The 25,215-nt window shown below is 44.3% G+C and overlaps 2 protein-coding genes across 8 annotated transcripts in view; one reads left to right on the top strand and one right to left on the bottom strand.

Annotated features, from left to right (window-relative positions):
• Positions 1-741: 741 nt before the first annotated feature.
• On the bottom strand, positions 742-17,008 carry DDX27 (DEAD-box helicase 27). The gene is made up of 21 exons (XM_039864549.1): positions 16,811-17,008; positions 15,210-15,356; positions 13,631-13,690; positions 13,218-13,380; positions 12,612-12,655; positions 12,401-12,487; positions 11,635-11,740; positions 10,951-11,124; positions 10,136-10,286; positions 8,408-8,507; positions 8,123-8,264; positions 7,104-7,257; positions 6,181-6,262; positions 5,903-6,080; positions 4,488-4,594; positions 4,177-4,279; positions 2,745-2,839; positions 2,525-2,648; positions 1,910-1,997; positions 1,281-1,355; positions 742-997 (listed from the first exon to the last, which is right to left on the bottom strand). The coding sequence occupies exons 1-21, from the start codon at positions 16,898-16,900 to the stop codon at positions 979-981; spliced, it is 2,289 nt and encodes a 762-aa protein (XP_039720483.1). The 5' UTR covers positions 16,901-17,008; the 3' UTR covers positions 742-978.
• A 48-nt stretch (positions 17,009-17,056) lies between these two features.
• STAU1 (staufen double-stranded RNA binding protein 1) overlaps positions 17,057-25,215 on the top strand; it is a 51,508-nt gene continuing 43,349 nt past the window's right edge. For 3 of the 7 annotated variants that reach the window (XM_039864559.1, XM_039864555.1, XM_039864556.1), the window contains exon 1: positions 23,344-23,562. The gene's annotated coding sequence lies outside the window, so the exon portion shown is untranslated. Of the gene's footprint in view, positions 17,183-23,339; positions 23,563-25,215 lie in introns of those variants that run through there. The other 4 variants (XM_039864551.1, XM_039864558.1, XM_039864550.1 and 1 more) reach the window with 4 other exon arrangements.

The raw sequence follows: 25,215 nt of genomic DNA, 5'->3' as shown, positions 1-25,215 counted from the left end.
TCTATTGAATTAGAACTTTCTGTTGGTAACTGTTACGGGTAGCCTAAATGAATAGCTTTGCACACACTCTTCAGTATGGAGTATGTGTTACTAGATTACATAATTTTTTAGCTGGGGGCGGGGGTTCTATGTACTCCCTGAAATTATATGACTTAAACTACAAACAGTTTTCTCAAGGGGTGTCCCCTAGCTTTCATGTAATTCTCAAAGGGACTTGTGATTCAGAAAAAGATAAGAACCACCATTGTACAGGGTAAAAGCTGGGTGGGGTTTTTTGGTTTTTTGGGGTTTTTTTTTGCAACAAGGAACTAATTTATCTGGGGAGTCCTTTCCCCTTTGAGCTTCCATCTCTCCAGTAGCACACCATAGTTAAGAGTTAGGGTCTGGCTTTCAGGTAGACCCTGGTTTCAAAAACCTGAATTCCCAACTGTGTAATGGGAAGTTACTCCATCTCTCCAAGCCTCTGTTATCTGCAAAGTGGGGACAACAGTACCTGTCTCACAGGGGTGTAGTGAACGGAATGAGGCAGTGTTCAGTACAGAGAATGTCTAGTACACCGTTGGTGCTCAATAAATGACTTTTAGTTCTAGGACATCAACAGAAGAGAACTAGTAAGAATTCCCTCCATGTCCAGCTTCTCTACAAGCACAAAGATACATTTCAAATAATGTGGCAGTGCCAAGCCTAGCAGACGGAGTAGACTGTGCTACAGAGGGAAGAGACAGGAATAAAATACACAATCAATCAGTTGGTTTCTTCCCCTTCCCCCGAAAATACTTCTTCCATTTGGTATATTCTTTATGTGAAAGCTAATCAGCAGGAGGGGGCCCCGGCTGACTTTTTTTCCTTTTTTTTTTTAATGTACAAATGACAACTTAAAAATTTTTTTTTTTTAAATGGAGAGAAGACTAAGCCAGGATGACTTCTCACAAGGACGAGATCTAAGGGCCACCCATGAACTTCTTCAGGCCACCATGGCTACTTCCTTCTCTTGTACCTATTAAGAAAATCAAGGGGTCAAATATATGGTCATGGAAGAATAGCCTTTGGGTGGTGAGCACCCAAAGCAATATACAGAAATATGTTATAGAGCCACACACCTGAAACTTACCTAGGTTGTTAACCAATGTTAACTCCAATAAATTTTAAAAGTTTTTAAAAACAGCAGACTAAAAGACCAATCTGCAAGACCAGAAAGGAAAGAGAAGCTCCTTTCCCATGAAAGGTTTCTTCTCCAATCCCAAAGTCAACCTCTGGCCCTCCAAAACCATAAACATTACCTGGATTTAGATTTAAAGTTTCCTCCTCGTCTCTGGTGGGGCAAGCCCAACTGTTTCCTTTCTTCAAAGGAGGGGCTGTGGGCGAGAGAAATGAGATGCTGAAACAGTAAACTGTTGGAAAAATGGGCAATGCTTCACCCCCACCTGCCCCAGCTCCCACACGAAGCAGCAGCATCAATGGATGCATCATATTCAGGTCCCAAGGTTTTAAACCTGTGTGTTTCCACATGATGATATGGGTTTGTGGAAGCCCTCCCCTCATGTGTATAATAAAACCACTTGGGAAGTATAGTCTATCCCTACTCCAACACAAGCCCAGGGTACTGGGGAGCAGGGGTGGACAACACATTCCTAAGAGCAAACCAGGATCCTTTGGGGTTATATCACTCTCCTGAGGGAAAGCTCTATTTCTGAACCCAAAATGTGCCATCTCACCGCCAAGATAGGGCCTCGCCACCTCTCTCCTTTTCTCACCCTGGGATTCACAGGCGGGTCGGGGGGTGGGCATAGAAATTCTTTGAATTACATATTATAAAGCTATAGGTATATGAGAATTGGGAGTGGGGAAAGAAGAGGATCACAGCTTTCGTCAAAATTCCAAGAGCTCCATGATGACTTAAAACCCCTACCCAGCTCGATACTGTTTCAAGGCCTTCTTGCTCGTGTTGGTGAGTTCTTCATCAAATACAGATTTCTTCACCTGTTTTTGCTTCTTGGCTGTGCACAGAAACAATAGGTTAGATATGTCCTCTTTGGCCCAAGCTCCTAAATCCTCTTAAGCTCAGGGAAATGGTTCTAAGTTCAGTGGATGCTCTGGCCTGATGATTTATTGACATGGAGGCGAGACATTAGATCCTGGCAGAAAAGGAATAATCAGAAGTACCAGGTGTGAAGGAACCACTCCAAAGAATGATTGCAGAGTCCAAAGTGAAATGGACCATTTACATGTGAAATGGATCGAAGACTGTCTTCACTTCATTCTACCCTGACCTGTTCCTCGGTTGACAAGGACTTAGTCTCCAGAGTCACAAAGGCCTGGGTTCAAATCCTAGCTATTCCCACTAACTGCAGGGTCCCTTCACCACATGGATCCAATAAAGGTATAGCTGTACACACTAATACATACTTATTACTCAAAAAAATGTGTGCTATTATTATCATCCCTCCAATTTTCTCCCTGACCACAAGCACAGGTTTTCGGGAGAACATTCCTACCCTCTTCTATGGGCTCACTGTATGCCTACCAGGGCCTCTCGCAGGCTCGTCCTCAGGCATTGCTCTGGCCCGCTTCGCTCTGCGACTCCTCTTCGCCAGCCGCTCAGCAAACATCTGTGCCTTGAGGATTTCAAACTGGGACCTTTCCTCTGCCTAGGGAGAGAATGACAGGTGAGTTATGGTAAAGACTAGGCAGCCCTAACCCATTCCTCTGGGCACGGACCCAACGCCAAAGGGGAGGCCACTCACTGTCATCTCCCCCTTTTTCTTGGCATCTTTCATAAACTTCTTCCTTTTTTTCTTTCCTCTTAAGGCCAGGTCAAACTCCTGCAGAGCCTTAGCAACTGGAATGAAAAGAGAGCGTAAGATCTTAGGTACCACTTTATATCTTTTATTAAGCTTACAATAAGAAGTGCACATATTTTAAATTAGTAAGTAAGAGCTTAGAATGAGAAGCAGCGGTCACTTCCTCTCCTGGTGGTTATCTCCACTTCTTGATTAATCCATTTCAGACATTCATTATCTATCTCCTATTGTGAAAGATGAGTATTTAGTTAACTTATGCCCCCGCACACCTTCCCACATTATAGTTATAATTCTATTTTTAATATAGAAATTTAACAAACATACACCCTAATTGTTTTGTCCCATTATATATAAGCAGTATTTCTTAAATTGCTGGTAGAACCTCTTTGGAGAGTAATTTTGCAATCTGTAACAAAATAATAAATACACATACCCCTGACCTACAATTCTACTTTTAGGAATTTATCCTGTAAATCAAATATACTTGCTTAATTGTGAAAGGACATCTGTACAAAGTTATTCACTATATAACTTGTTTATAATAGCAAAAGATTAGAAACAACCTCATTGTCCCTCAACAGAAGATAAATTAAAGAAATTATAATCTACCCATAGGATGGAAGACCACATGGCCATATTCAAAAAGGAAAGAAAAAAAAGGCAGTGATATATACAACTATATAAAATGATCTCCAAGTCATACAATTAGTTTTTTAAAAAGCAGGGTATAGGACAATGTGAATTCATTTGTATTTTTTTTTTTTTAAAGGGAGGAAGGGAATATATAAAAATATCTTCTTCACTTGCTTTTTGTTCAATTGTGGCAAAATATATAACATAAAATTTGCCATTTTACCTATTCTTAAGTACAATCGGCAGCATTAATTATATTCACAATATTGAATTATCACCATTATCTGTTTCTAAAACTTTTTCATCATCCCAAACAGAAGCTCTGTATCCATTAAGTAGTACTCCCTGCCCTAACCCCTGGTAATCACTATTCTATTTTCTGTTCCTATGAATTTACCTATTCAGGGACCTCATATAAGTGGAATCTTAAATATTTGTCCTTTTGTGTCTGGATTACTTCACTCAGCATGTTTTCACGGTTCATCCTTGCAGCATGCACCAGAACTTCATTATGGCTGAAGAATACTTCATTGTACGTACACATCACATTTTGTGTCTCCATTCATCTACTGATGGACATGGGCTGCTTTCACCCTTTTTTGAATAATGTTTCAATGAACACTAGCATACAACTATCTATTTGAGTGCCTGTTTTCAATTCTTTTGGGTATTGACCTAAGAGTGGAATTGCTGGGTCCTATGAGTTCTATGTTTAGCTTTTTGAGGAACCTCCCCAACATACTTTTTTCCTTCTTCCTCTCTTCTTTGGTCTGGAACCAGCTCCTCTCAGGCTCGTGGTTTGATGCCTCCTTCCCCTTCTCCAGGAGCCGCTTTGCTGTGTTGATCTGTGGAGACAGCAATAGGGTGCCTGCCATGAAACCTCCATCTGACAATACATAACATGGCAGCTGCAGGAAGCCACTGCCGGCAAATTCTTGGGGCTCTGATGATAGGTTTGGCAGATACAGCATTTCAGAAGGGCTGAACCAGCAGGGGCTGACGCAGTGTGCTCACTGCGCAGCGCTGTATACAGAGGCCTCCTCATGGCCTCACCTGGGCTTCGGACTGTTGCATCTCTTTTTCCTCTGCCTCTAGTTGGAGAACTGCATACACATCTTTCTCCATTTTCTCAATCTTGTCCCGGAATTTGAGGATGACATCTCGAGGGAAGAGAATCAAAAAAGATTTTAAAATAAGGGTGAATACTCTATTGCTGATGAGAATGATGTAGATATATCTTGTGACATAGAAAAAATTTTTTAATGTGTTACTTCTCTGCTTAACAGCCGTACCTCCGCCTCCCCACCCCCACCCCCCATACACACACAAAAGGTTTCCTGTTGCTCTTAGAATAAATTCCAAACTCCCAAGCATGGCCCCTGCCCACCTCTCTGACCTTCTATCTCATCCTGCTCACCATGCCCTGGGCCCTCTGGCCTTCCTTCCCTTTTTCTCGCACACCACATCTGTTCCTGCCTCACAGGCTTTGTCCTGGTTTTCTCTGCTTAGCACGCTCCATCCCCAGACCGCTCATGGCTGCCTCTTCTTGTCATCCAGGACTCATCTCATCTGTTCAGAGGCCTTTCCTGAACAGTTTTCCTAAAGTAGGCAGCTCTCCTCCTATAGTTCTCGGTCACATCTTCTGTTAGCTTATTCATTATGTCTTTCTCCTGCCAGAGTATCAGCTATTTTGTGTCCTGCTGTGTCCCCGATATTTATTCTATTCCATTCTACATGTAATATATAGAGAAGATTTATTATAGTCTGCATTTATTCTGTAATGGAATAAATAGCACCGGGCACACAGTAGTACTCAATAATTGCTTGCTAATTGAATGAATGAAATGAAAATGAAACAAATGAAAGAAAAAGACATATATGAATGGAGAAAGTCAGAAAAAGATATGCACCTAGATACTAACAGTGGTTAGTTCCGTGACATACAATTATATTTTGGCTCTTATTTTATTTACTAATTTCCAACACTGAATATGTATTATTTTTGTAACTTAGAAAATAACTTTTTAAAAGGGTGTGCTTTATATGACTCCTACAGATGAGAATAAAAGGAATGGAAGATATCCAAAAAGAATGAGTGCTGACCTTCTCCCCACACTGTGCCCCTCAAGGATCAGGGGGCTGGGTGAGGCGGGGAGGGAATTAGTGGGGATTTTACCCCAAGAAGAGTCCTTCTCTTCCCAAAGATTGGAAAATACCTATGAATGAGGCACTTGGGGCACAAGTCTATCATTATTTTGTTTTACACACAGAGAGACTGAAACATGGAGAGGCTGCCCAGGGTCACTGAGCAAGGAAGTGGCAGAGCGGGGTTTCAAATCTGGCTCCTGACTGCAAGGCACCTGCTCTCTTCCATTACTCTCTGCCCCTGCACCATTCCACAGAGATTGATCTTGGATCCCACCCCACCTTCCCAAACAGCCCTAGCTGCTGCAGCGGTGCCTGCTTACCTTGAGGAAGTATCCGGGCCTTCACAGGGGCCTTGGCAGCTTTCACGATCTCCTTCAGCATCTTCCGCTCCTCTTCTCCCACCAGAGAGACGGAGCGCCCAGCCCTGCCGGCACGCGCCGTTCGCCCCACCCGGTGGACGTAATGCTTGATGGTGTTGGGCATCGTGAAGTTGATTACCTGGAAGGTCAAAGCTGAGCATCAGTCAAACCTGGGAGTTGGGGGAAGAGCAGGTAAAAAGACTCCCACCAAAAGTTCAAGGAAGATGGAGCCTGCTCACTGTTTTGACCCCCTCGATGTCAAGTCCACGGGCTGCCACATCTGTGGCCACGAGGATGTCAATCTGTTCATCCTTAAAGCGCCTGGAAAGAATCACAAAGAGATGTTCATTCAGATTCCCAGCCTGATGTTCTGCCAGAGTCTGAGGTGGCAGAAAGAACACAAATCCGTTTGTAGTCAAGCAGCAGGTGCAGCTGTCACAGCAGGGACATATCCTAAATGTTGCCCATTGGCATTTACACTCCTCCCTCAACAATCCATAAAGGGGAGCAAACATCATTTTGTGTATATCGCCTCAGGCAGTAATTCCTATATGAAAGTCTGGGAACCACAGAGCTAAGCTATCAAAGTAGCATAGGCAAATGCCTTAACATTCAAAACAGCCTTTCTTTAAAAAACGACTCTCGTCTGCGCACGACAGGGACAGGTGAATTCCAAAGGGTCCCTCCTTGTCTCTCGGCTAATTCCATCCTGTGAGAATTAAACGAGGAATCACATGGAAAAGCACACTGCACAGGATCTGGCAAAGTAAATGGTCAAGAAACAGTGGCTAACTGTGATTCCAAATCTCGCTCTATCAGACCAGGCTTGTCCACTGCTCTGGAAAAGCTGTAGAGAACAGAATGTATGCTGAGTGTTCCCAAGTCAGAATTTCCAAGCCACTCCGCGGCTCCCACATGCAAGTTCTGGGCACGAGTACCCTCTTCTGCGAGACTGTGAAGTCCGGCTTCTGACTGTACCTGAGACAGGACCTTCCGGGGCTTAGACTAAAACGTTCTCAGTGGGGAACTGTGCTACCTGTGTCCGCTGCTATTGCTTTAACACAACCTCTGGGTGGTATTTTCCCTCTCTCGAATGAAGAGAGGCCTGTGTGACCTGCCTGCGAAGGTGGGGTGGGAGCCCGGCCCCTTCCCCAAACTTTACCGGAGGGCCTCCAGCCGCTGTGTCTGTGACAGGTTGCCATGGAGCTCGCCCACCTGCAGCCCCATGAGCCCCAGGAGGATGTGCATGCGGTGGGCCTGCTTCTTGGTCTGGGTGAACAGCATCACGTGATCAGTGAAGGTCCTTGTCAACAGAGCTGGCAGGGAGAAAAGAGTGAGCCAACAGCCATTTCCAAAACAGACTCCTTCCTCGCGTGAGAAGCGCTGCTGCGCCTGGCACTGAGAAGACAGGCGAAGTCTCTGCCCGTGAAGCTCATATTCTAGGGCGGAGACAGGGAGGCTGACTGACTCCCAACGGTGATAAATGCTGCGAGACTGCAGGGAGGATGGGAAGGTAGCTTCAGGGCTGGCCTCTCTCACAGGCTGAATGACATGGCAGGCTCAACCAGGAGATTTGGGGGGAGATTCCAGGCAGAGGAAAGAGCTTGGTGGGTTTTAGAAAGCAAAGGCCGAGTTTGGCTAGAGCGCCACTGGCCAAAGGCAACAAGGCAGGCAGAAGCCAGTCCCAGAGGGTCTCACAGGACTCGCTAGGGCACCTGGATTTTAGTCTGAAAGCAAAAGAAAAACCCAGAGGGCTTTAAATAAGGAAATAACCGAGGTAAACGGTCGTGTGTAAACAATCGTTTTAAATGATCTGCAGCGTGGAGAATGCATTACCAAGGCACAAGGGTGGAAGGAGCATGGCAAAGCGGCTGCTGTAATAATCTAGGGGAAGGTAGTGGCCTGAACTAAGGGCCAGAGGGGCAGGTGAGGGGAAGTGGTGAGTACAGCAGAACATAAAGAGGACTGGATGGTGGGAGAGAGGTGAGACGATAAAAGAAAGGGAGAAAGGACTCAGCCAAAAGTGATGGGGTAGAGGAATGGCAGCAGTACACACTGGATTCGGGGAGACCAGATAGAAGAGGCGCCAGGGTGAAACCCAAGGGCTTCAGTGTGGCCCCTAGGAAGCCAAGGGACTCAAGCACCCCACCCTGCCCAGCCCTGCCCTGGGCTTCCTTCCACCTGCCACGATGGCCTCCCGGTCCCCTTCCCGATTCGGCCGGATCCGGATGAACTCCTGCCGCAGGAAGGGGGCCACATCCGTGTTGCTGTTCACAAATATCCGGACAGGGTTCTTCAAAGAAACAGAAGCCAGATCTTTGACCTGCCAGGCACAAAGACAGGCATGCTCATCTGCCTGCCAAGAGGCAAGCTGTGCTGGCCCCAGGCCACCCCCTCTGGCCCAGCCCGGGGTCCTCTGCACTGCCTTCTCCATTCGCCCCGCCGAGGAGAAACCCCACGGCCCACCTCATCTGTCATCGTAGCTGAGAAGAGCATAGTCTGGCGGTGGTGGGAACACATTCGGATGATCTCTTTCATCTGCTCCTCAAAGTATTCGTCCAGCATCCTGGTGAGCAGAGAAGGGAAGGAGTCAAGAGAAAAGCCTAAGCTCACTTCTGTCACAGTGAGGGGCAGAAAACATCAGACAGGCAATGGTTTGATGTTGTCGTAGGTTAGGTTTCAGGCTCATTTATTTATTTGATTAGCATTAATATTGTCATTTTACCCTTTCAACAAGATTCACTAGGAATCATCATTTGGCCACATTCACTTAATCTCTTTTTTTTGGCTGAACTATTTGCAAATGAGTTGCAGACATCATGACACCCTACCCCTGAAATATTTCAGCACATGTTCCCTAAGAAGACCTTCTCCTACATAACCACAATGTCATTATCACACCCAAGAATTTTAAGTGTTTGAATATCTAAACTACAGTTCATATTCAAATTTTCCTAACTGTCCCCAAAATATCATTTTATAGCTGTCTTTTTATTTTTTTTTAGTACAGGAAGCAAAGTTCCTGTGTTGCATTTGGTTGTCGTGTCTCTTTAGTCTCCTTGAATCTAGGAAAGTCCCCTGACCCCTTTCACACTCTGGATTTATCTAATTATTTCCCAGTGACCAGATTTAATAAGTCATTGCTGGGAGAATGTGCAGAGGTACACTTCGCTTTCACTCCATCAGGAGACACAGATCGTCATTTTATTTCAGTACCGCTGATGTGCGTTTGATCACGTGGTTAAAGTGGTGCCTGCCAGCTCTCTCCACTGGTAAAGGAACCTCTTCCTCTTTGTAGGTAATAATAATTGGTGAGATAACTTTGATTCCAGGTTTTTTCAACTGACCCAGTCCTGCACACTATTTCTCCATCTAGTTCAGGCTCCAGCTGCGAATCAGGTATTAATTGTTATTATATATTAATATATTAATTGTTATGTTTTCTTAATCTGAAACTTTCATAGCCTTTCCTGGTCTTCTGACACACTGACATGTTTGAAGCATACAATTCCCTTCCCCTTTAAAACCTAAACCAGATCATGTCTCCTTGGCTTAGAATGATCTCCTTTACTTCCTTTGGGCCTCTAGAATGGTTCGTTTGCTCTGGGTGAGTCAGTCAATTGGTTATTCAACACTCACTGAGCACCTGCTAGTGACCTGGCCCTGGGCACTGGGTTGGGGCAGCAAGCGACAGAAAGCCGGGCCATCACAAATATGACATTCCAGGCAAGAGGAGGGACACGACCAACACACCAGCATTCAGGTAACAATGCAGGAGGTCAGGGAGGCATAAGGTAGGAATGGAAGGATGACGAAGGAGTAGAGGGGAAGGCAGGAACTATTATAGAGAGTGGCTGGCAAAGGCCTCTCAGATAAGTGACAACTGGAGCAGAAACCCGAGGAGGTAAAGGAAGTCATTTCGAGCTGTGGGAATGGCAAATGGAGAAGCCCCTAACTGGACAAATGCTGACAGGATTCACCAATGGATGTCTTGTGGGGTGTGAAAACGAGGAGATAAGAATGATGCTAAGAATTTTGGCCTGAACGACTGGAAGGAAGGAGCTGCCGTTCATTCACTGAGCAGAAAAAGAGCAGGACAATCTGGGCTGAGTATGGGCAAAGGCCCACACGTGAGCAGTTGAACCAGTGAGAGCCGTGTAGAATAATACAGGGTGGCAGGTATTTCAGGTGCACCTGTCAGCCTCATCCAGGATGAGCACCTCGATGCTACTCAGGTGGAAGGAAGGGCAGTTATGGAGGTGATCAATGAGTCGGCCCGGGGTGGCGATGAGGATGTCAGGTGCTGCCCGAAGAGCTGCTTCCTGAGACTTCACATCCAGGCCACCTGCAGAGAAAAGAGCCCACCAGGTGGCCAGTTCAGTCAGTCACCAGGACTAACTGAGCCCTGCCACCTGCCAGGTCTCATGCTAGATGCAGAGGGAACAGCAGAGAATAAAACTGACGAAGGCTTCGCTTGTGGATTTTACAATCTGTTTGGAAAGACAGATTATTTAATTACAACTGTGCTAAGTACAAAAATCAAAAAGATAATGACAAAAATGCACTTCAGAATAGGACAATTCAAGCATCAGAGAACTGAGAGAAGCAGCTGCAAAACTGATGTCTTTCTACATCACTTTTGACTTCCCATTGCACAGGAAGAGTAAAGGGAAAGTTAGATAACCCCATCACATAACATCATCAGAAAAATTCTGCCCCAAAGAATATTCGATTCATTATTCATGCAAAGCAGGAATTATATCCTAAATTTAGTACCCAGAAAACTTTTTTTCCATAATTTTGAGGTTTCATTCTGTAAGACGGGTTAAGTCTCAATCAAACCCTCTCCCCTCCCACCACTATGTCCTATGAAAACACATCATCCAGTTTTTAAGTGGATTCAGTTGAATGGGCTTTCCTGGCACCCGCCACCCTCAGATGGTGGGGCACACCATGTTCCACCACGTCATAGTCTCTCAGCGGCTGGCAGCCCTCAGCCAGACACTCACCCACAGCCAGGCAGGTAGTGATGTTGCAGAACTGGGCCAGCTGCTTGGTGACGGAGTGTACCTGGATGCCCAGTTCTCGGGTGGGAACCAGCACCAGCACGCGAGTTACGGGAGCCTGGCGAGGTTTGTAGATTAGACGCTCCAAGACGGGCAGCGCAAAAGCAGCAGTTTTACCTGGAGGCAAGGACAGGGAGAAAGCAAGTAGGAGAACTTCAGTCGCTTCAAGGTCTGGGTTTTCACCTGAGCACAGAAATATGTACGACAGTCATGGGTCACAGGTTGCAGTGGGTATAGTGAAGGTCATTTTCACTTAAAACTATCAAGGTATCTGTGACCGTGACTTCCTGTCTCTGCCATGATAGGCACCCTTGGTAAGAGTAAAAATTTTATAAAAGGAACGTTCAATGTAACATTCTCTATTAGTGCAGTAAATTATACAGTAAAAATAGTCATGTAATAAAATACTATGCAACCATTTTAAAAGAGTAAAGACCATTTAAAGAAAAAAAAAATATATAGTAAGTTTTTAAAAAAGAGTTACTAAACAGAATATGTAGTCTTATTACATTAAAAATTATACTTGTATATTTACCATAGTAGCCTTTTCATAGTCAACCCAAAGGCTGTTCTAAGTTGAACATTCTCCTTCTGCCTCTCCTCTCCCCAAGTCCTTATCCTTTTTACCTGTCCCAGTGGCTGCACAGGCACAGATGTCCTTCCCCAACAGTCCCACAGGTATGCACGCCTTCTGGATGGGGGTAGGCTGCTTGAAGTTCATGGCGGTAATGGCCTGAACACAAAAGAGAGGGTTAGACAGAGAGAGACAGTGTCTCAGCGTGAAACAAACAAAGGTTTCCAAACTAGTGGTAACTATGGAAATCCCTCCCAGTCATCTGATCCATTTTTATTGTGTGTGAGGCCCTGTTCTAGGCAGAGGATACAGCAGTGAAGAAAAGAGATAAAAGCCCTGCCCTCGGGAATCTTACAATCCGGGAGAAAAAAAGAAACCAGAAACAGACACATGTCCTATGGAGACAAATGCTAAGCAGAAAACTACAGCAGTCGAAGCGGCTGGGGAAGGTAGAGGGAGGGAATGAGTGCAATTTACAGTAGGGTGGTCAGGGAAGCTGTCACTGAGCAGGGGATACTGAGTGAAATCCTAGAAGAGGCGAGGAGCAGATTTCTGGAAGAATCTTCCAGATGAGGGGAACGGCAAGTGCAAAGGCCCTGAGGAAGAGGGTGCCTGACCTGTTTGAGGGCCAGCGAGGCCAGTGTGGCCAGAGCAGAATGAGTGCGAAGAGACATCAGCAGAGGGGACCAGAGCGGGCAGGGCTTTACTGAGCAAGATGGGACTTTTTGTTTAAGAGGGTTCTCTGGCAGCTGTGTGGACAACGGAGTTTAGGGGGACAAAGAGCCCAGTTTTGTGGTGACTTCCAAAAGAAGCCGCTACCTTCAGAAGAGGACGAGAAAGGTTCATATCCTGGAATGAAAGGTTTTCATCATACTGGGATGCATCTTCAAAAAACCCTCCTGCTTCCTACACCAGAAAATCAAAAGACAGAATTCAGCAAAAAAAAAAAGGCCCAAGAAAACAATATGACCTTGAAATCCTTTTAGGTTGCAAAAACAAGCTGCACACTGTTTTCTAAGCCCATGCTCACCTGTCCTTTCTTCTTCTTCTTCCGTTCCTTTACTTTGAGTGTATCTACGGAGAAAAACATAATCAGGGACCGTACTTATTGAGCATTTACAACCTGCTAGACATTGTCCTACGTGTTTTATGTGAATACCTCACTGAATCCACACAACAACCTGAGGGAGTGACTGTCATTAGCCTCGTTTTAGAGATGAGGTCACTGTGTGGCAGAGCAGGTAAGTAATTCACCTGAAGTCAGACAGGAAGCGAACCCACCGAGTTCCAGAGGCCAGGCTCTCAACCGTTATGCTATGAAATGATGCTTTAGCATTCATTTCTGTAAGAAATATCTACGGAGCACCCACTACCTGGTTAGACCTATCACCTCAAATAAATTTTGAGTCACAGAAAGGCTGGCAGCTGTGAGAGGCTAGAAATGAGGAAAAGAGTACAGTCTGCCTGCAAAGTACACCCTGACAAAGTCCCAAGAAAAAAGAAGCTAAAACAGAGTTCAACATGGAGATGTTAGATTTATGCTCTGTTTAAAAGCGCATAGGAAATCCTACAGAGTCAAGGACAACATGTTCCAATTTCCTGTTGCCTTTTCTGACGGCACCACTGCATCATCTACCTGCTTTGGTGAGGATGTTCTCATCAGCTGATGAGTAGTCAGTCTCCGATTCTTCATCTTCTGAGCCTTCCTCGTCTTTCCCTTCAAGATCTTCCTGCTCCTCCGGTTCAGAACCTTCTTTTGCTTCTTTCTCCTCTGACTTCCCAGACTTTGCTTCTTTATCCTGGAAAGAAAAATTATAAAAAAGCAAGGCATCTACCAGCTTCAAGAAGCTCCAGAACCTACGAAGAACAGTATTATGTTCTCTAGTCTGGGCAGAACGCTATGTGAATTCTGAGTGAATATTAATGCACAGAGAAGCCTGCCTGCACCGGCTGCACTTCGACTCAGGCTTGAAGAGAAATGGTGGAGCAGTGTTGAGAATAAAGCTGTGGGCTTAACTACAAAGAGAAGGAACTGCTTTGCTTTCTCACCTCTGTTTTCCTTTTCTTTCGAACTTTCTCAATTTTCTCATCTAATGTAGTCGCTGCCCTCTGCAGATAAAAATAAAAAGATGAAAAGAATATACATATGGGCAAGAGACAAAGCAAAGTTTCTCTAAGGGCTGGGTCTCAGATGTTAATATAGAAAAAGGTTGTCTATCCTGATTAATCAATCTGTAGGTTATTTACAGCCAAAAAACATTAAAATAAGTGGTCTTTGTGTATAAGCTTTAAATTACCTGGAACCAGTAAAAACATCTATATTTTGGAAGGTGTTTACTATTCAGAATGATACAATCACCAAGTGATGTCACATTATATGTGAATACTACTTAGAAAAACTCTTAAAACTCTTCCCCCTTACCATAATTTAGCTTATTAATTAAAATGCTGAAATCTGAGCAAATTCAGGTAATGCTGGATAGTGCTAAAACTTTAGAAAGGGTAAAGTAATGGCAAGTCCCCTTTGTGCATCCTCAAAACACCCTAAATTGCTATGGCACTTACCATGATTATGGGTAACTGTTATCACTTGTCTAGCTATTTTCTATCATGCTCATGCTTTATAAGAGCAAATCTTTCGTTACATTGGGTCCATATGAATAGAATAGGGAAAAAAAATCCTCTTTTTAACATGACCTTGAAAAGACAACGCTGTTTTATTTCAATCAGAACAAGTTCCAGCAGGGTCTGAATTAAACTGCTCTGAGCAGGCAATATTTCTCTTTGAAGTGCATGAAACAGAAAATAATTTTCAAGCATTTTCTGGCTTGTTAACCATATTTAAAGAAAAACATGGGATCTTGGCAAACAAGCAGATGACAATGACATCTGTGGCAGCTTTGGCTGTGCTGGGTAGGTACCAGGGACCTTAAACGTGCAGCCATATGAGATTACCTGGCAAATGACAGAATGACAGTATCTGTGGGGAAGAGTCTAGCTATCGAAAATACCACTACCAAGGGTGTTTGCTAGATTGTTCTCTGTTATAAGTTTCTTTCTAATATTTGAAACAAGGAGTGAACACTTAAAAAAGACACCATTTTTAACATAGCTATGTTCATTTTTCTTAAGTCAAGCAATTTATATGTGATGTTTGGTATTCCTAAACCATCGAACCAGTATTATCAGGTTTCCTCTAAGACTTTTTTCACATTGTAATATCTATAAAATCCAGAAAGGTCTCTCTTATTATATACACTGAAGTTAGTGTGAGTTCACGATCCCCTCATCCAGGAAAAGCCATCATAGACATTTTAATGAAAGAATAAAATATTTCTGATACTTCTAAATATCATCTTTAGATCAATGAATGTGTTTTTAACTAAAGTCCACAATGAAACCATTTTGCAACATTTTATACTTGTTTAGTTTTAATCAAGACTGTGGGTTATTTGTGACCACTCCTCCCTATCCCATCAAAACTATACCACATAATTCCCAAAGAGTTCCAGTATCTGCCGAATGTAAGCAGATGGCAAAAGGCAGTGAGGTCAGGATTAGACCCCATAATCCATTGTCTAACCTTAAAAGCCCAAGGCCTGGAACTGCCTATCATTGTCAGTCTCACCTTCTTCTTGAGCTGGCTCATGACATCAGCCATGGCCCAGCTGCCATCGTACATCCCCTCCTTCTCAGTGAAAAGAAAGTCAGGGTTGAAATCGGCACTACGGGTCTTCTGCAAGGCTTTCTGCTTTCTGCCCAGCACGATGGGCCCCTGAGAAGAGGGAGAAGAAGGGTGACTATGGAACTAAGACAGAAGAACACCAGAAAAGGAAGAAGAAAATGAGGGTACCGAATAAATGAGAAATCTACACGGCAAAAATTGACAGAAGACAAGAAGAAACTGACCAACCTACATTTGTTATGGGAAATTTTAACATACCGCTCTCAGTAACTGATAGATTAAGCAGACAAAAAGAGTAAGTCTGTAGGAAATTTGAATGGCACAATTAATAGGCTTCATTCCGATGAACATATAAAGAACACTGCACCTACCATTAAAAAAATGAACATTCTTTCTGAGTATACATGAAATAATTGCAAAAGCTGATCACGCAGTGGGGTCTTTAATCAGATCTTCAATAAGTTTCAAGACAAAAATATTTTTCTTGAAACAATATACACTCTGTTCTCTGACCACAATTTAATTAAGTTAGAAATCAATAACAAAAGGATAACTTTTAAAACCTATACATTTGAAAATTGGAAAGAAAGGAGAACTATTGATACTTGTATAGCACTTCATACTTGAAGTTTTGCATTATCATTTGCCATATTTGCATCAGTCCTTTATTTATGTTTTCCATTCAAGAATTTAAAAGATCATTCTGGCTGCTAAGTGGAGCATACACTAAAGAGGGCCAAGAGAAAGAGTTAGAGACCAGGTATGTTAGTACTGCAGGTATCAAGGCACAAGATGGCAGTGGCCTGGACTAAGATGGAAGCAGTGTGGATGGAGAGAGGGGCAGAAGCTTAAGAGAGATTCCTGACCTAGCCTTCAGAACATTGGAGGGGAGTAAGGAGAAAGAAGCTGTCAAGGATGACTCCGAGCATTCTGGCTTGAGATGGAAGCAAGTTATGGGACATCCTAATGGAAGTGTCAGTCGTCAGGTGAAGTCAAGGAGAGGAAAACATCCTGGCTGGATCTTTGAAGGGTGAGCATCTTTTTCATGACACTAATCCCTTTTTAATTGCCATGCTGCTTAATGTCTGTCCCCCACCCTCCATGCCAACGTAAGCTTCAGGAGAGTGGTGTCCTTGCCCAGACTGTTCACTGCTATGTCTCGAATGCTTACTACTAGCTGTAGCACATGTAAGTATTGAATAAATACTGGCATAACGAACAAATGGATAACCAAGGTTCCTTAAGCAGGAACCAGGACCGGCTTCACCTCTGGAACTTTATGCCACAGGACCTGGATTAAGTATCATCTCAGTGACTGGACAGAGCTCACCAAGACGAAACGGAATGGCACCGGCACTGAGCGGAAAAGCTAGGGGCGAGCAAACTGAGGAAGATCTTGGGTCCCGGTGAGAGGCTCTTCTAGGGACACAAGCCAGCCTGGCTCTGGGATGCTGAGGATTTGAGGGCAGGGGCGGAGGAATCTCGGGGATGGGAAGCAGTCAAGGAAACCCGCCACTGTGCCCCGACCCCGGATCCGCTCATACCTCCTCCTCGTCTCCGGAGTCAGACTCGGGCTCCACTGGCACCTCGTCATCTTCGCCTATAGTTCCGATTAAACCCAGCTCCTCAAGCATGTTGCCGGAGCAGTTACTTCCGGAAATCAGCACCGCGCGCAGGCCAACCTTGCTTTTCCGCGACGCTCTCGTCGTCACTGCTTACATCACTTCCGTTTTGCGGAAGCCCCGGCAGAGCAACTGCGCCCGAACTCTTCGAGTGCGCATGCGGCAACATGGGGCGTGGCTTCGTGAGCCGAAGTCAAGGGGCGGGGATTTGTTTTAGTCAAATTCTATTGTCTGGCGTTCAGAAAGCAGTGGAACGTTGGAGGATGTTTGCGAGTTGCGAAGAAGTCTAAAGAGGTGCGTGGATAAGCTCTGTCTGTGTATATTTAGGTACAAGAAATTGTGGAAGACAACGCAATAAACGGTTAGCAATGGTTGTCTCTGAGGGGTAGAACAAGTGATTTTTATTTTCTTAGATTTTTTTTTCCCCACAGTAAACATTTATTTTCATAAAAAATTTAAATTTGTATAAAAATTAAACAAAAATGAGAATACCTAACACTATGGAACATTTACCACGTGCCAAGAACTGATGTAGGTTCTTTTACATGTACTAAGTAATTTAATCCTCACAACAGCCAAGGCAGAAGGTACCATTACTATCATTTTATAAAGGAGGAAACTGAGGCACAGAGGGGTCCTAAGGTCATAGAGCCAGTTAATAACAGAGCCAAGATTGTAACCCAGGCCATGGCTCCAGAGTCCTTAGGAAAGTAGGTCTTAGGCTTGCCAAGAACTTTTCTTCTCATTTCTGCTTACGGAAATACTACTTACTCTTAAATGCAGCCCTTGATTACTTCCTCTAGGCAACTTTTCCTAAACAACACCTCCTACATGAAGCCCCCCTAGATTGCCCATCTTCCTTCATTGCTCCTCCATATCAACACTTTTACTTGCAGCAGAGTTGTAGTTGTACCACAAAAGTAAGTTCAGTTTTTTTTTTTAAAAGAACCATTTTAAAATATACAATTCAGTGGCATTAATTACATTCACAATGTTGTGCAATCGTCACTGCTCTATGTTTACAAAACTTTTTAATGGGCTCAAAGAGAAACTGTACTGGTTAAGGAATAAGTCCCCATTTTCTCACCCCAGTCTTTGGTAAGTTCTTATCTACTTAACTGTCTCTATTAATTTGCCTATTTTAGACATTTCATATAAGTTGAAATATACAATGTTTGTCCTTTTGTGTCTGGCTTATTTCACTTAGCACAGTGTTTTCAAAGTTCATCCATGTGGTAACATGTATGAGAACTTCATTATCCATTCTTTTGTTGATGAACACGGGCTGTATCCCACCTTTTGGCTATTGTGAATAATGCTGCAACGAACATTGGCATACAAGGATATATTTGAGTCCCTGTTTTCATTTCTTTTGAGTATATACCTAAGAGTGAAATTGCTGGGGAATATGAAAATTCTATTGTTTCGCTTTTTGAGAAACCACCAAACTGTTTTCCACTGTGATTGCACCATTTTACATTCCCGCTAGTAATGTATGAAGATTCCAGTTTCTCCACATCCTCGCTGATACCTCTTATTTTCCATCTTGTTTTTTTTTTTTTAATTATAGCCTGAGACCTTTTTTAATGGCAGCTATGGTGGTGGCCAGTTTCATACCCTGGCATCAGATGCAGCCTTGCGAATGAAGAACACCTACTGCCACTTCATTGAGTATTATTTCCTAGACCAGGATTTCTTTACCTCTGGTGCTACCACCTAGTTCGAGTCACTCTCTTCTCTCAACTGGACATCTGCAATAACTCTACCCTTGCTTCTCTTCAATCCATTCTCCACACAACATAGAGATCTTTTAAAAACCCAAATCGTGTTGCCTTGGTCCCCTGCCGAAACATTAGAATACACTTAGAATAAAATCCTGACTCCTTCATGTTGGCAACATGTTCTAGTCCCTCCCTACTCCAATAGCTTCTGCAACTACTGTCCCCCTTGTTTCCTACACTCCAGCCATACTGGCTTCTTCCTATTACATGAGACGATCTCCTACCTTAAGACCTTTGCACTGACTGTTCTCTCTGCCTGGAATGCTGTTCTCTCCACTCAATTCATATCTGGCTCTTTCCCATCCTCAGGTTTCAGCTCAGATGGCACCTCTTTGGAGAATCCTCTGACCACCCTATAAACTGGCAGTGCCCATCCTGCAGTCACTATCTCATTCTGCTTTTATTTCCGTTATAGCACTCTTTGAAAACATTATATTTCTTTATTTGGTGAACTTGTTTATAGTCTGACTAGATGTGAGCTCCAGGAAGGTGAGGGCCATGTCTGTCTTTTTCACTGCTATATTCCAACTGCTTGGCACGTAGTAGGCATTAGTAAACATTAAGTGGATAAACGAGTGAACGTCCTTATGTGTTTTTTAAATTGTTTTCAGATGTATATCAAGTCCATGTGTCAGTGTTTGCTCAATTCAAATAGATCTCATATCAGCTCTGACTCCCTCCATCCTTACCTGAGCCCTGGAGGGCAGGAACCATGTCCAACTCATCCTTAGAGCAGTACTGTAAGTGCACTATCTATAGTGAAAGACCAGCACTTAAAATTTCAATCCATTGCAGACTGGCACTTTTGTAAAATATAGTAAAAATGTGGTGATGTCAGTTTGCTAGAAAACTTTCTGAAAGCTTATTCTCAATTTCTGTAGTAATATTGTCCTGAGCAGGTAATAAACAGTTTACACATGGGCACCAGTTGCAGTCCACATATAGTTAAAGGGTCTTCTACACTTCAGAGTCATAAAGGATTCTCCTAGGAGTTCTTTTGGTATTTTTATGGTTTCCTTCTTTTCATTTAAATTCTTGATCTAGTTGGAATTTTTCCAGGTATGAGATATGAAGTATGGATTTAACTTTGTTTTTTTATTTCACAGAGGCTACATAGTTGTCTCAAACCATTTATTGAATGAAATCCATCTTATCTTCGGCGATTTGATATACTCGTTTATTGAATACTAAGTGCCAACATGTGTTTTTTGGAATTTTTCTTGTCTTCCACTGATTTGTGGAATTAGACACTAGTACCTAACAGTTTTAATTAGCAAGGCTTTATAATACGTTTACTACTTGATCAGGCATGTTCAGTAATGTTTTATGTTCATTTTTCCATAAGAATTTTAGACATGGCTCATCTAATTCCAAAACAAAATCCTGTTTATGTTTCTATTGGGCTCTCCTCATATGTCTGTCTTAATGATGCAGAGTCTTGCTAGGCAAGAACATAGCTTATATTTCTATTTGTTCGAGGCTTTCTGTGTCCTTCTGTAGAATTAAAGTTTTTTCTTCACGTAGATTGTACATTGTTATTATAAAGTTTATGCTTATGAAGTTTTTTATGGCTTTGCAAATGGGGTCTTCCATTATATCTTCTAAATGTTGTCACCCTAATATTCTGAAATAGCCTTAGGATAGCAGTCTGTCTCAAATAATCTTGAGAATTACTCATCTAAACTAGCAAGTAGTTCTCAACCTTGTTTTCCCTTGCAACACATAGTATAGGTAACTTTGACATGCACCAATCAATCCAACAGGGACTCAGCGGTTGATGGAAATTTATGTGTACCAGGCACTGTGTTATGGACGGGAGCCACCAGAGTGACCAGGATAGCCTGTGTGTCTGCCCTCATGGAAATTGATCGCATAGTCCTAGCCAAACAAAGCAAACTCAGTAAATAATTGAATATAAAGATGCAAAGTTGTGCTAAGGGGCTGTGAGAACAGAGATAATTCATCAGGTATTAACATCCATTAACATCCACACCTAAGGCTTCAGTGACCTCTCAGATGATACTCACACCTGTGTCTCTATCCTTGCCTTTCCTCTGAGCTCCAGACCTGCCATTTCCACTCCCCCATCAGGAGGTAGAGTCTAATTCCCCTGCCCTTGGATCTGGACAGGCTGTGTCTTGCTTGTAGCCAATGAACTACAGTAGACGTGGCTCTAGGTGACGTCCAAGACTAAGTCACGTAAAGCAGTTCAGTGTGACTCTGCCTTGCTCTCTGGGATACTTACTCTTGAAGCCTTCAGCTGCCATTCCAAGGCAGCTTAAGTATTATTTAACTATTCTGATTCACAGTTAGAGGGCCCCCCCAAGGCTGCCATGCTGTGAGGAAGCTCAAAGTAGTCCATGCATAGACCATGTTGATAGGCCCGAAGGCTTCATGAAGAGAGAGCATCCCAGTCAGTGCCCAGGTGCTTTATCTGCCAGTGGTCCAGCTCTACATTCTAGAGACCCCAGGTTAGAAGGACCTAGCCAAACTCTTTCCAGGTTCCTGACTCACATATCTATGACATTATAAAATGATTGCTGTTCTTTTAAGCCACGAAATTTGGGAGTGATTTTTTTTTTTTGTAGCGATAGTAGCTGGAACCTGGACCATGTGCCGTCCTGCCACAGCGTTTTGTACATTCTTTCCCCCTACTTGGAACACTTCCTACACCCTTTTGCCTGGTTACCACCTTCAGACCCTTTGGATCTTTGATAAACTACAATGCTTCAGGTTGCTCTGTCCCTAAACCCTGAAACTAGGGTTTCATAATACCCCGTAACACTCACTGTGTGCCTTTCCTTCCTGTAGTTATCACAGTTGCATTTGGAGATTGTCTTTCTTTAGGAAGAAGATGGAAGAAACTGCCTATTAAGTTAGTTACATTAAATTCTGTGTATTCCTTCCCAGAAGATAAGTTATATGTATTTGTAATTAGGAATGAGAACATGCAAAGCTCATAAAAGCCCTGTGAGAGGTTGATTTTTATCTAAAAATTATGCTTGTTATTTAATGTATCTATTAAAAAGTAGAAAAAGAAATGAGCTATCAGCCCACGAAAAGACATGGAAGAAGCTTAAATGCATATTACTAAGTGAAAGAAGCCAATCTGAAAAGACTACATACTGCCCCATTCTACAGATATGATGTTCTGGAAAAGGCAAAACTATGGAGATAATAAGATCAGTGGTTGGGGGAGGGAGAACAGTGCTGTAGGGATGATCACCCCAGAATGACAGGTGATCAGTCACTGATAGGAACAGACAGTTGCATGGGTTGCACAGAGCATCACACTTAGGATAGCACAACGCTAAAGAGAGTACTAGCACTCTTCATATGGGGAATATGAGACAGGGCATCAAGCTCTAGGAATTCTCATGACCCCTGGGTAAGACAGGAAATTGTTGTTCCTATTTAACTAAGGAGATAAACAGAGGCCCGGCTATTTTGAGATCCAAGTCATAGAATAAAATCCAAAGTCTGGATTAGAAAAAAAATAGAGGAATTTCGCTACCTCCCGATGTAGGGAATAAGGGAAGAAAGACTGGACATCATAGGCCCATCACTTGAGTCTCCATGGGTGGTAGTAAAATGGGGCAGGACACCTCTTTTTACCTTTAATCCTTTGAAGAGAATCTCTTCAAAGCAGGGCCCCAGTTTTGGATTTAGGCAAACCTCTCCATGTCTGCTCCTTTACTCGAATGAGTGTGTGATCCAGACTGCTCGGAGGTTAGAAAAAAAATCATCTTCATCAGAGGGCTGGACAATATCTGAATGTTGCTTAGTACTGTCTTGGGCTAAGACACCAACACAGTGAAAGTCCCTTGTATTTGGTTTCCTGAAATTCAGTTTTCTTATATTTTCAAGAAGCAAAGTAAGGAGGCTTGGTCCAGAGGAGTCCTTTGTGGCTGGGGCAGGGTCCCAAAGCATTGTTTGGAGAGGCCCCTTCAGTCACAGCATTTCATAATATAAACTTATGCAAATTAAACTATTTCCTTAGAAAGCTTGAGCAATAAATTGAGAGAGATTGAGAGACAGGCAGAGAGAGAAAATAAACTTTAAACAGTGGGGAAGCAGTTCCAGTGTGAGCAGGCGAGAAAGGAGGCCAGGGCATCTTGTTGCCTTTTAACTCACTATAAAAGTTACTGATTTTATTTTTTTTGTGTTTACTTGTTACGTCCTTGTTTACTTTGTTTTGTGTTTACGTCCACTAAAACCTAAGCTCCATGAGGGCAGGGATTTTTGTCTCTTCCACCACCGTATGAGCTCTTGGAGTAGTACTTAGCACGCAGCAGGTGTTTAGTAAACATTTACGGAAGGAGGAATTGAAAGAAGGAGTAAAAAGAGGAACCGAGGCAGGAGAAGGACGGAGGGGAAAATCAGAAAAAGGGACAGAGAGAAGAAGGAAAAAAGGCCTAGCCCCTCTTCCCGTGGGCCCCACACCTCCCAGCCGAACTACAACTCCCAGCATGCCCGAGGGCCCAGGGCCGGCCTAGGCTCAAGAGGGACCAGGCCCCAGCCTGCTAGGTTCCCGGCACGCCTTGCGAGCGCAGGCGCTGCTGTAGCGCCTGCTGGGACTTGTAGTCCAGGATGCGGTCGGGGGCTGGGGCGGGGCATGGAGGCTGGCGGGGGCTGGGGGCGGGCACAGGCCCCTCCCCCGTCACTTCCTGCGGGGCTGCGGGCGCCAGAGCGGCTCTTCAGCGTTTGCGCCGGCGGCGGCCGCGTCAGATTCGGCTCCGTCTTCCTCTGACCCCCGGCCCGGCGGCGCCCGCCTTCTTTGAGGCCACTCCGCCTCTTCCCTCCCGCCGTCCCTTCCCCCTCTCCCTTCTTCCTTCCCCTCTTCGCCGCCGCCCAGGACCGCCGGCCGGGGGACGAGCTCCGGGCAGCAGCCAGGTGAGGCGGCCAGACCGGGCCTGGCGGGGCCCGCGCGGGCGCCGCGGCTGCGGCGTGGTGGGCGGCGGGTGGGGCCTAGGCCTCGGTGGGCCCGCGCGCCCGGCCTCCTTCCCCGGGCCTCACCCCCGCCCCTGAGGCCTTCCCAGAGGAGGCGGGTCCTCCTGCGCCCCCAGTGTCGGGGCGCCCCGCGGCCTGGACCCCGGGCGCTCCCAGTCCATCCACCCCAGAAACAGGTGCCACGCCGCTTTTCCTCATTCCTCCTCGGGCGCCGGGATGCCGAAGTTATTCCCGGGGCGGGGGCGGAGGGTCCCCGCTTCAAGTCCTTGAAACCCGGAGCACCTAAATTTCCTCAGCTGGGTCTGTAGCATGGTAGTTAGGAACACCGTCCAGGTGTCCAGCGTGGGTACAAATTCCAGCTATGACCCCTTAGGCAAGTCACTTAAACTCTTTGTGTCTTGATTGCAAAGGGGTGAATGCCATCCCTGCCTCTTAACGCTGTTATGGTTCAGTGAATTGGGGCGCGTAAAGCGCTTATCAGAGAGTGCCAGACCCACAGCGTGTCCCAATAAACAGTCTACATAATTTATTAGCGTGATATTAAGGTATAATAAGGTGGGTAGAATGGACAGAAGTTGACCTACCTCCCCATTTGGGCTTCCTTAGAGGCAGAAATGCTGAGCGTGCCCACCGTCAGCGCCGGTTTATTGTTTTGGGTTAATATCAGAGAAAGGTGTACGTTTAATTGGGACACTGTAAGTAGGTAATCTGTAAAAGATAGTTGCTGTTATTTCCATCTCCGCTGAGCCAACTGCAAGATTTTCACCAGCTCTTTCAGTATGGTCAACCTATGCATTTTTCCTATCATCCGGCTTCTTGTTGTCATTTCATTCCTGGGCATGTCTCTGGCAGAAGCTTTTCTTGAGTTCAGCAAACCTTTCTGGAGCACTTGGTGTGTGTCATGCTCAGGAGGGGGATGTAGGAAGCTGGAAAATGTCTGTTTTTCCTTGCGCTACATCTCTGACTTCTAACTTTTTTCACTGCAGCTGCTTTTATTCCCTCCGTCCTTTTTGGCCGACTTTCCTTTTAAGCCCTTGCCCCACCTCCGTGTCGCAGTATTGCTTATGTGGAAGTTTTCTTCTGTTCCGGGGAAGATGTGTGCTTCAGTCTGTTCTGCCTCTGTTTTCTGGCTGTGGGGACGTTTTTAAGGTCACTCTTCCCTTTTGCTTGTAGCTTTAATTGTTTAGAGGGTGGTGGAAAGAGAGTTGTTAGACCAGTTTTTTGGTTGATTTTGGGCTTTCAAGGATCAGTGTGCTTACCAAATGTAAATCGCATTGCTGCTTGTTGAAGTAAAACTAAAAATACAGTTAGATTGTAGAGGGAACAGTTTCAGGCGTCCTGGTGACAGGTGGGATTTATAAAACTGCAAACTGATTGAAAGATACTACTGAGTTTCTCTAGTTCTGTACTTAGTGATATAAGTGTACCCGTCATTAAGGAATTGCAGCTCATGGAGGTTCAAATTGACAGAAGAGTAAGGAGTGTGTGTTCACTCTACTGAGTGATCCTCCTGTATATTGGATTGTTTTGGGTAGTAAATTCCTGACTGAACTGAAACTGTTTTGATTTACACCCATCTTAATAATAACACACATG

The sequence above is a fragment of the Pteropus medius genome, unplaced genomic scaffold (genome assembly GCF_902729225.1).
Source record: "Pteropus medius unplaced genomic scaffold, Ma_sr-lr_union100, whole genome shotgun sequence".
NCBI classification, from domain to species: Eukaryota; Metazoa; Chordata; class Mammalia; order Chiroptera; family Pteropodidae; genus Pteropus; species Pteropus medius.
The sequence above is the reverse complement of the archived record's forward strand: the minus strand, read 5'-3'. Positions and strand labels throughout refer to the sequence as shown.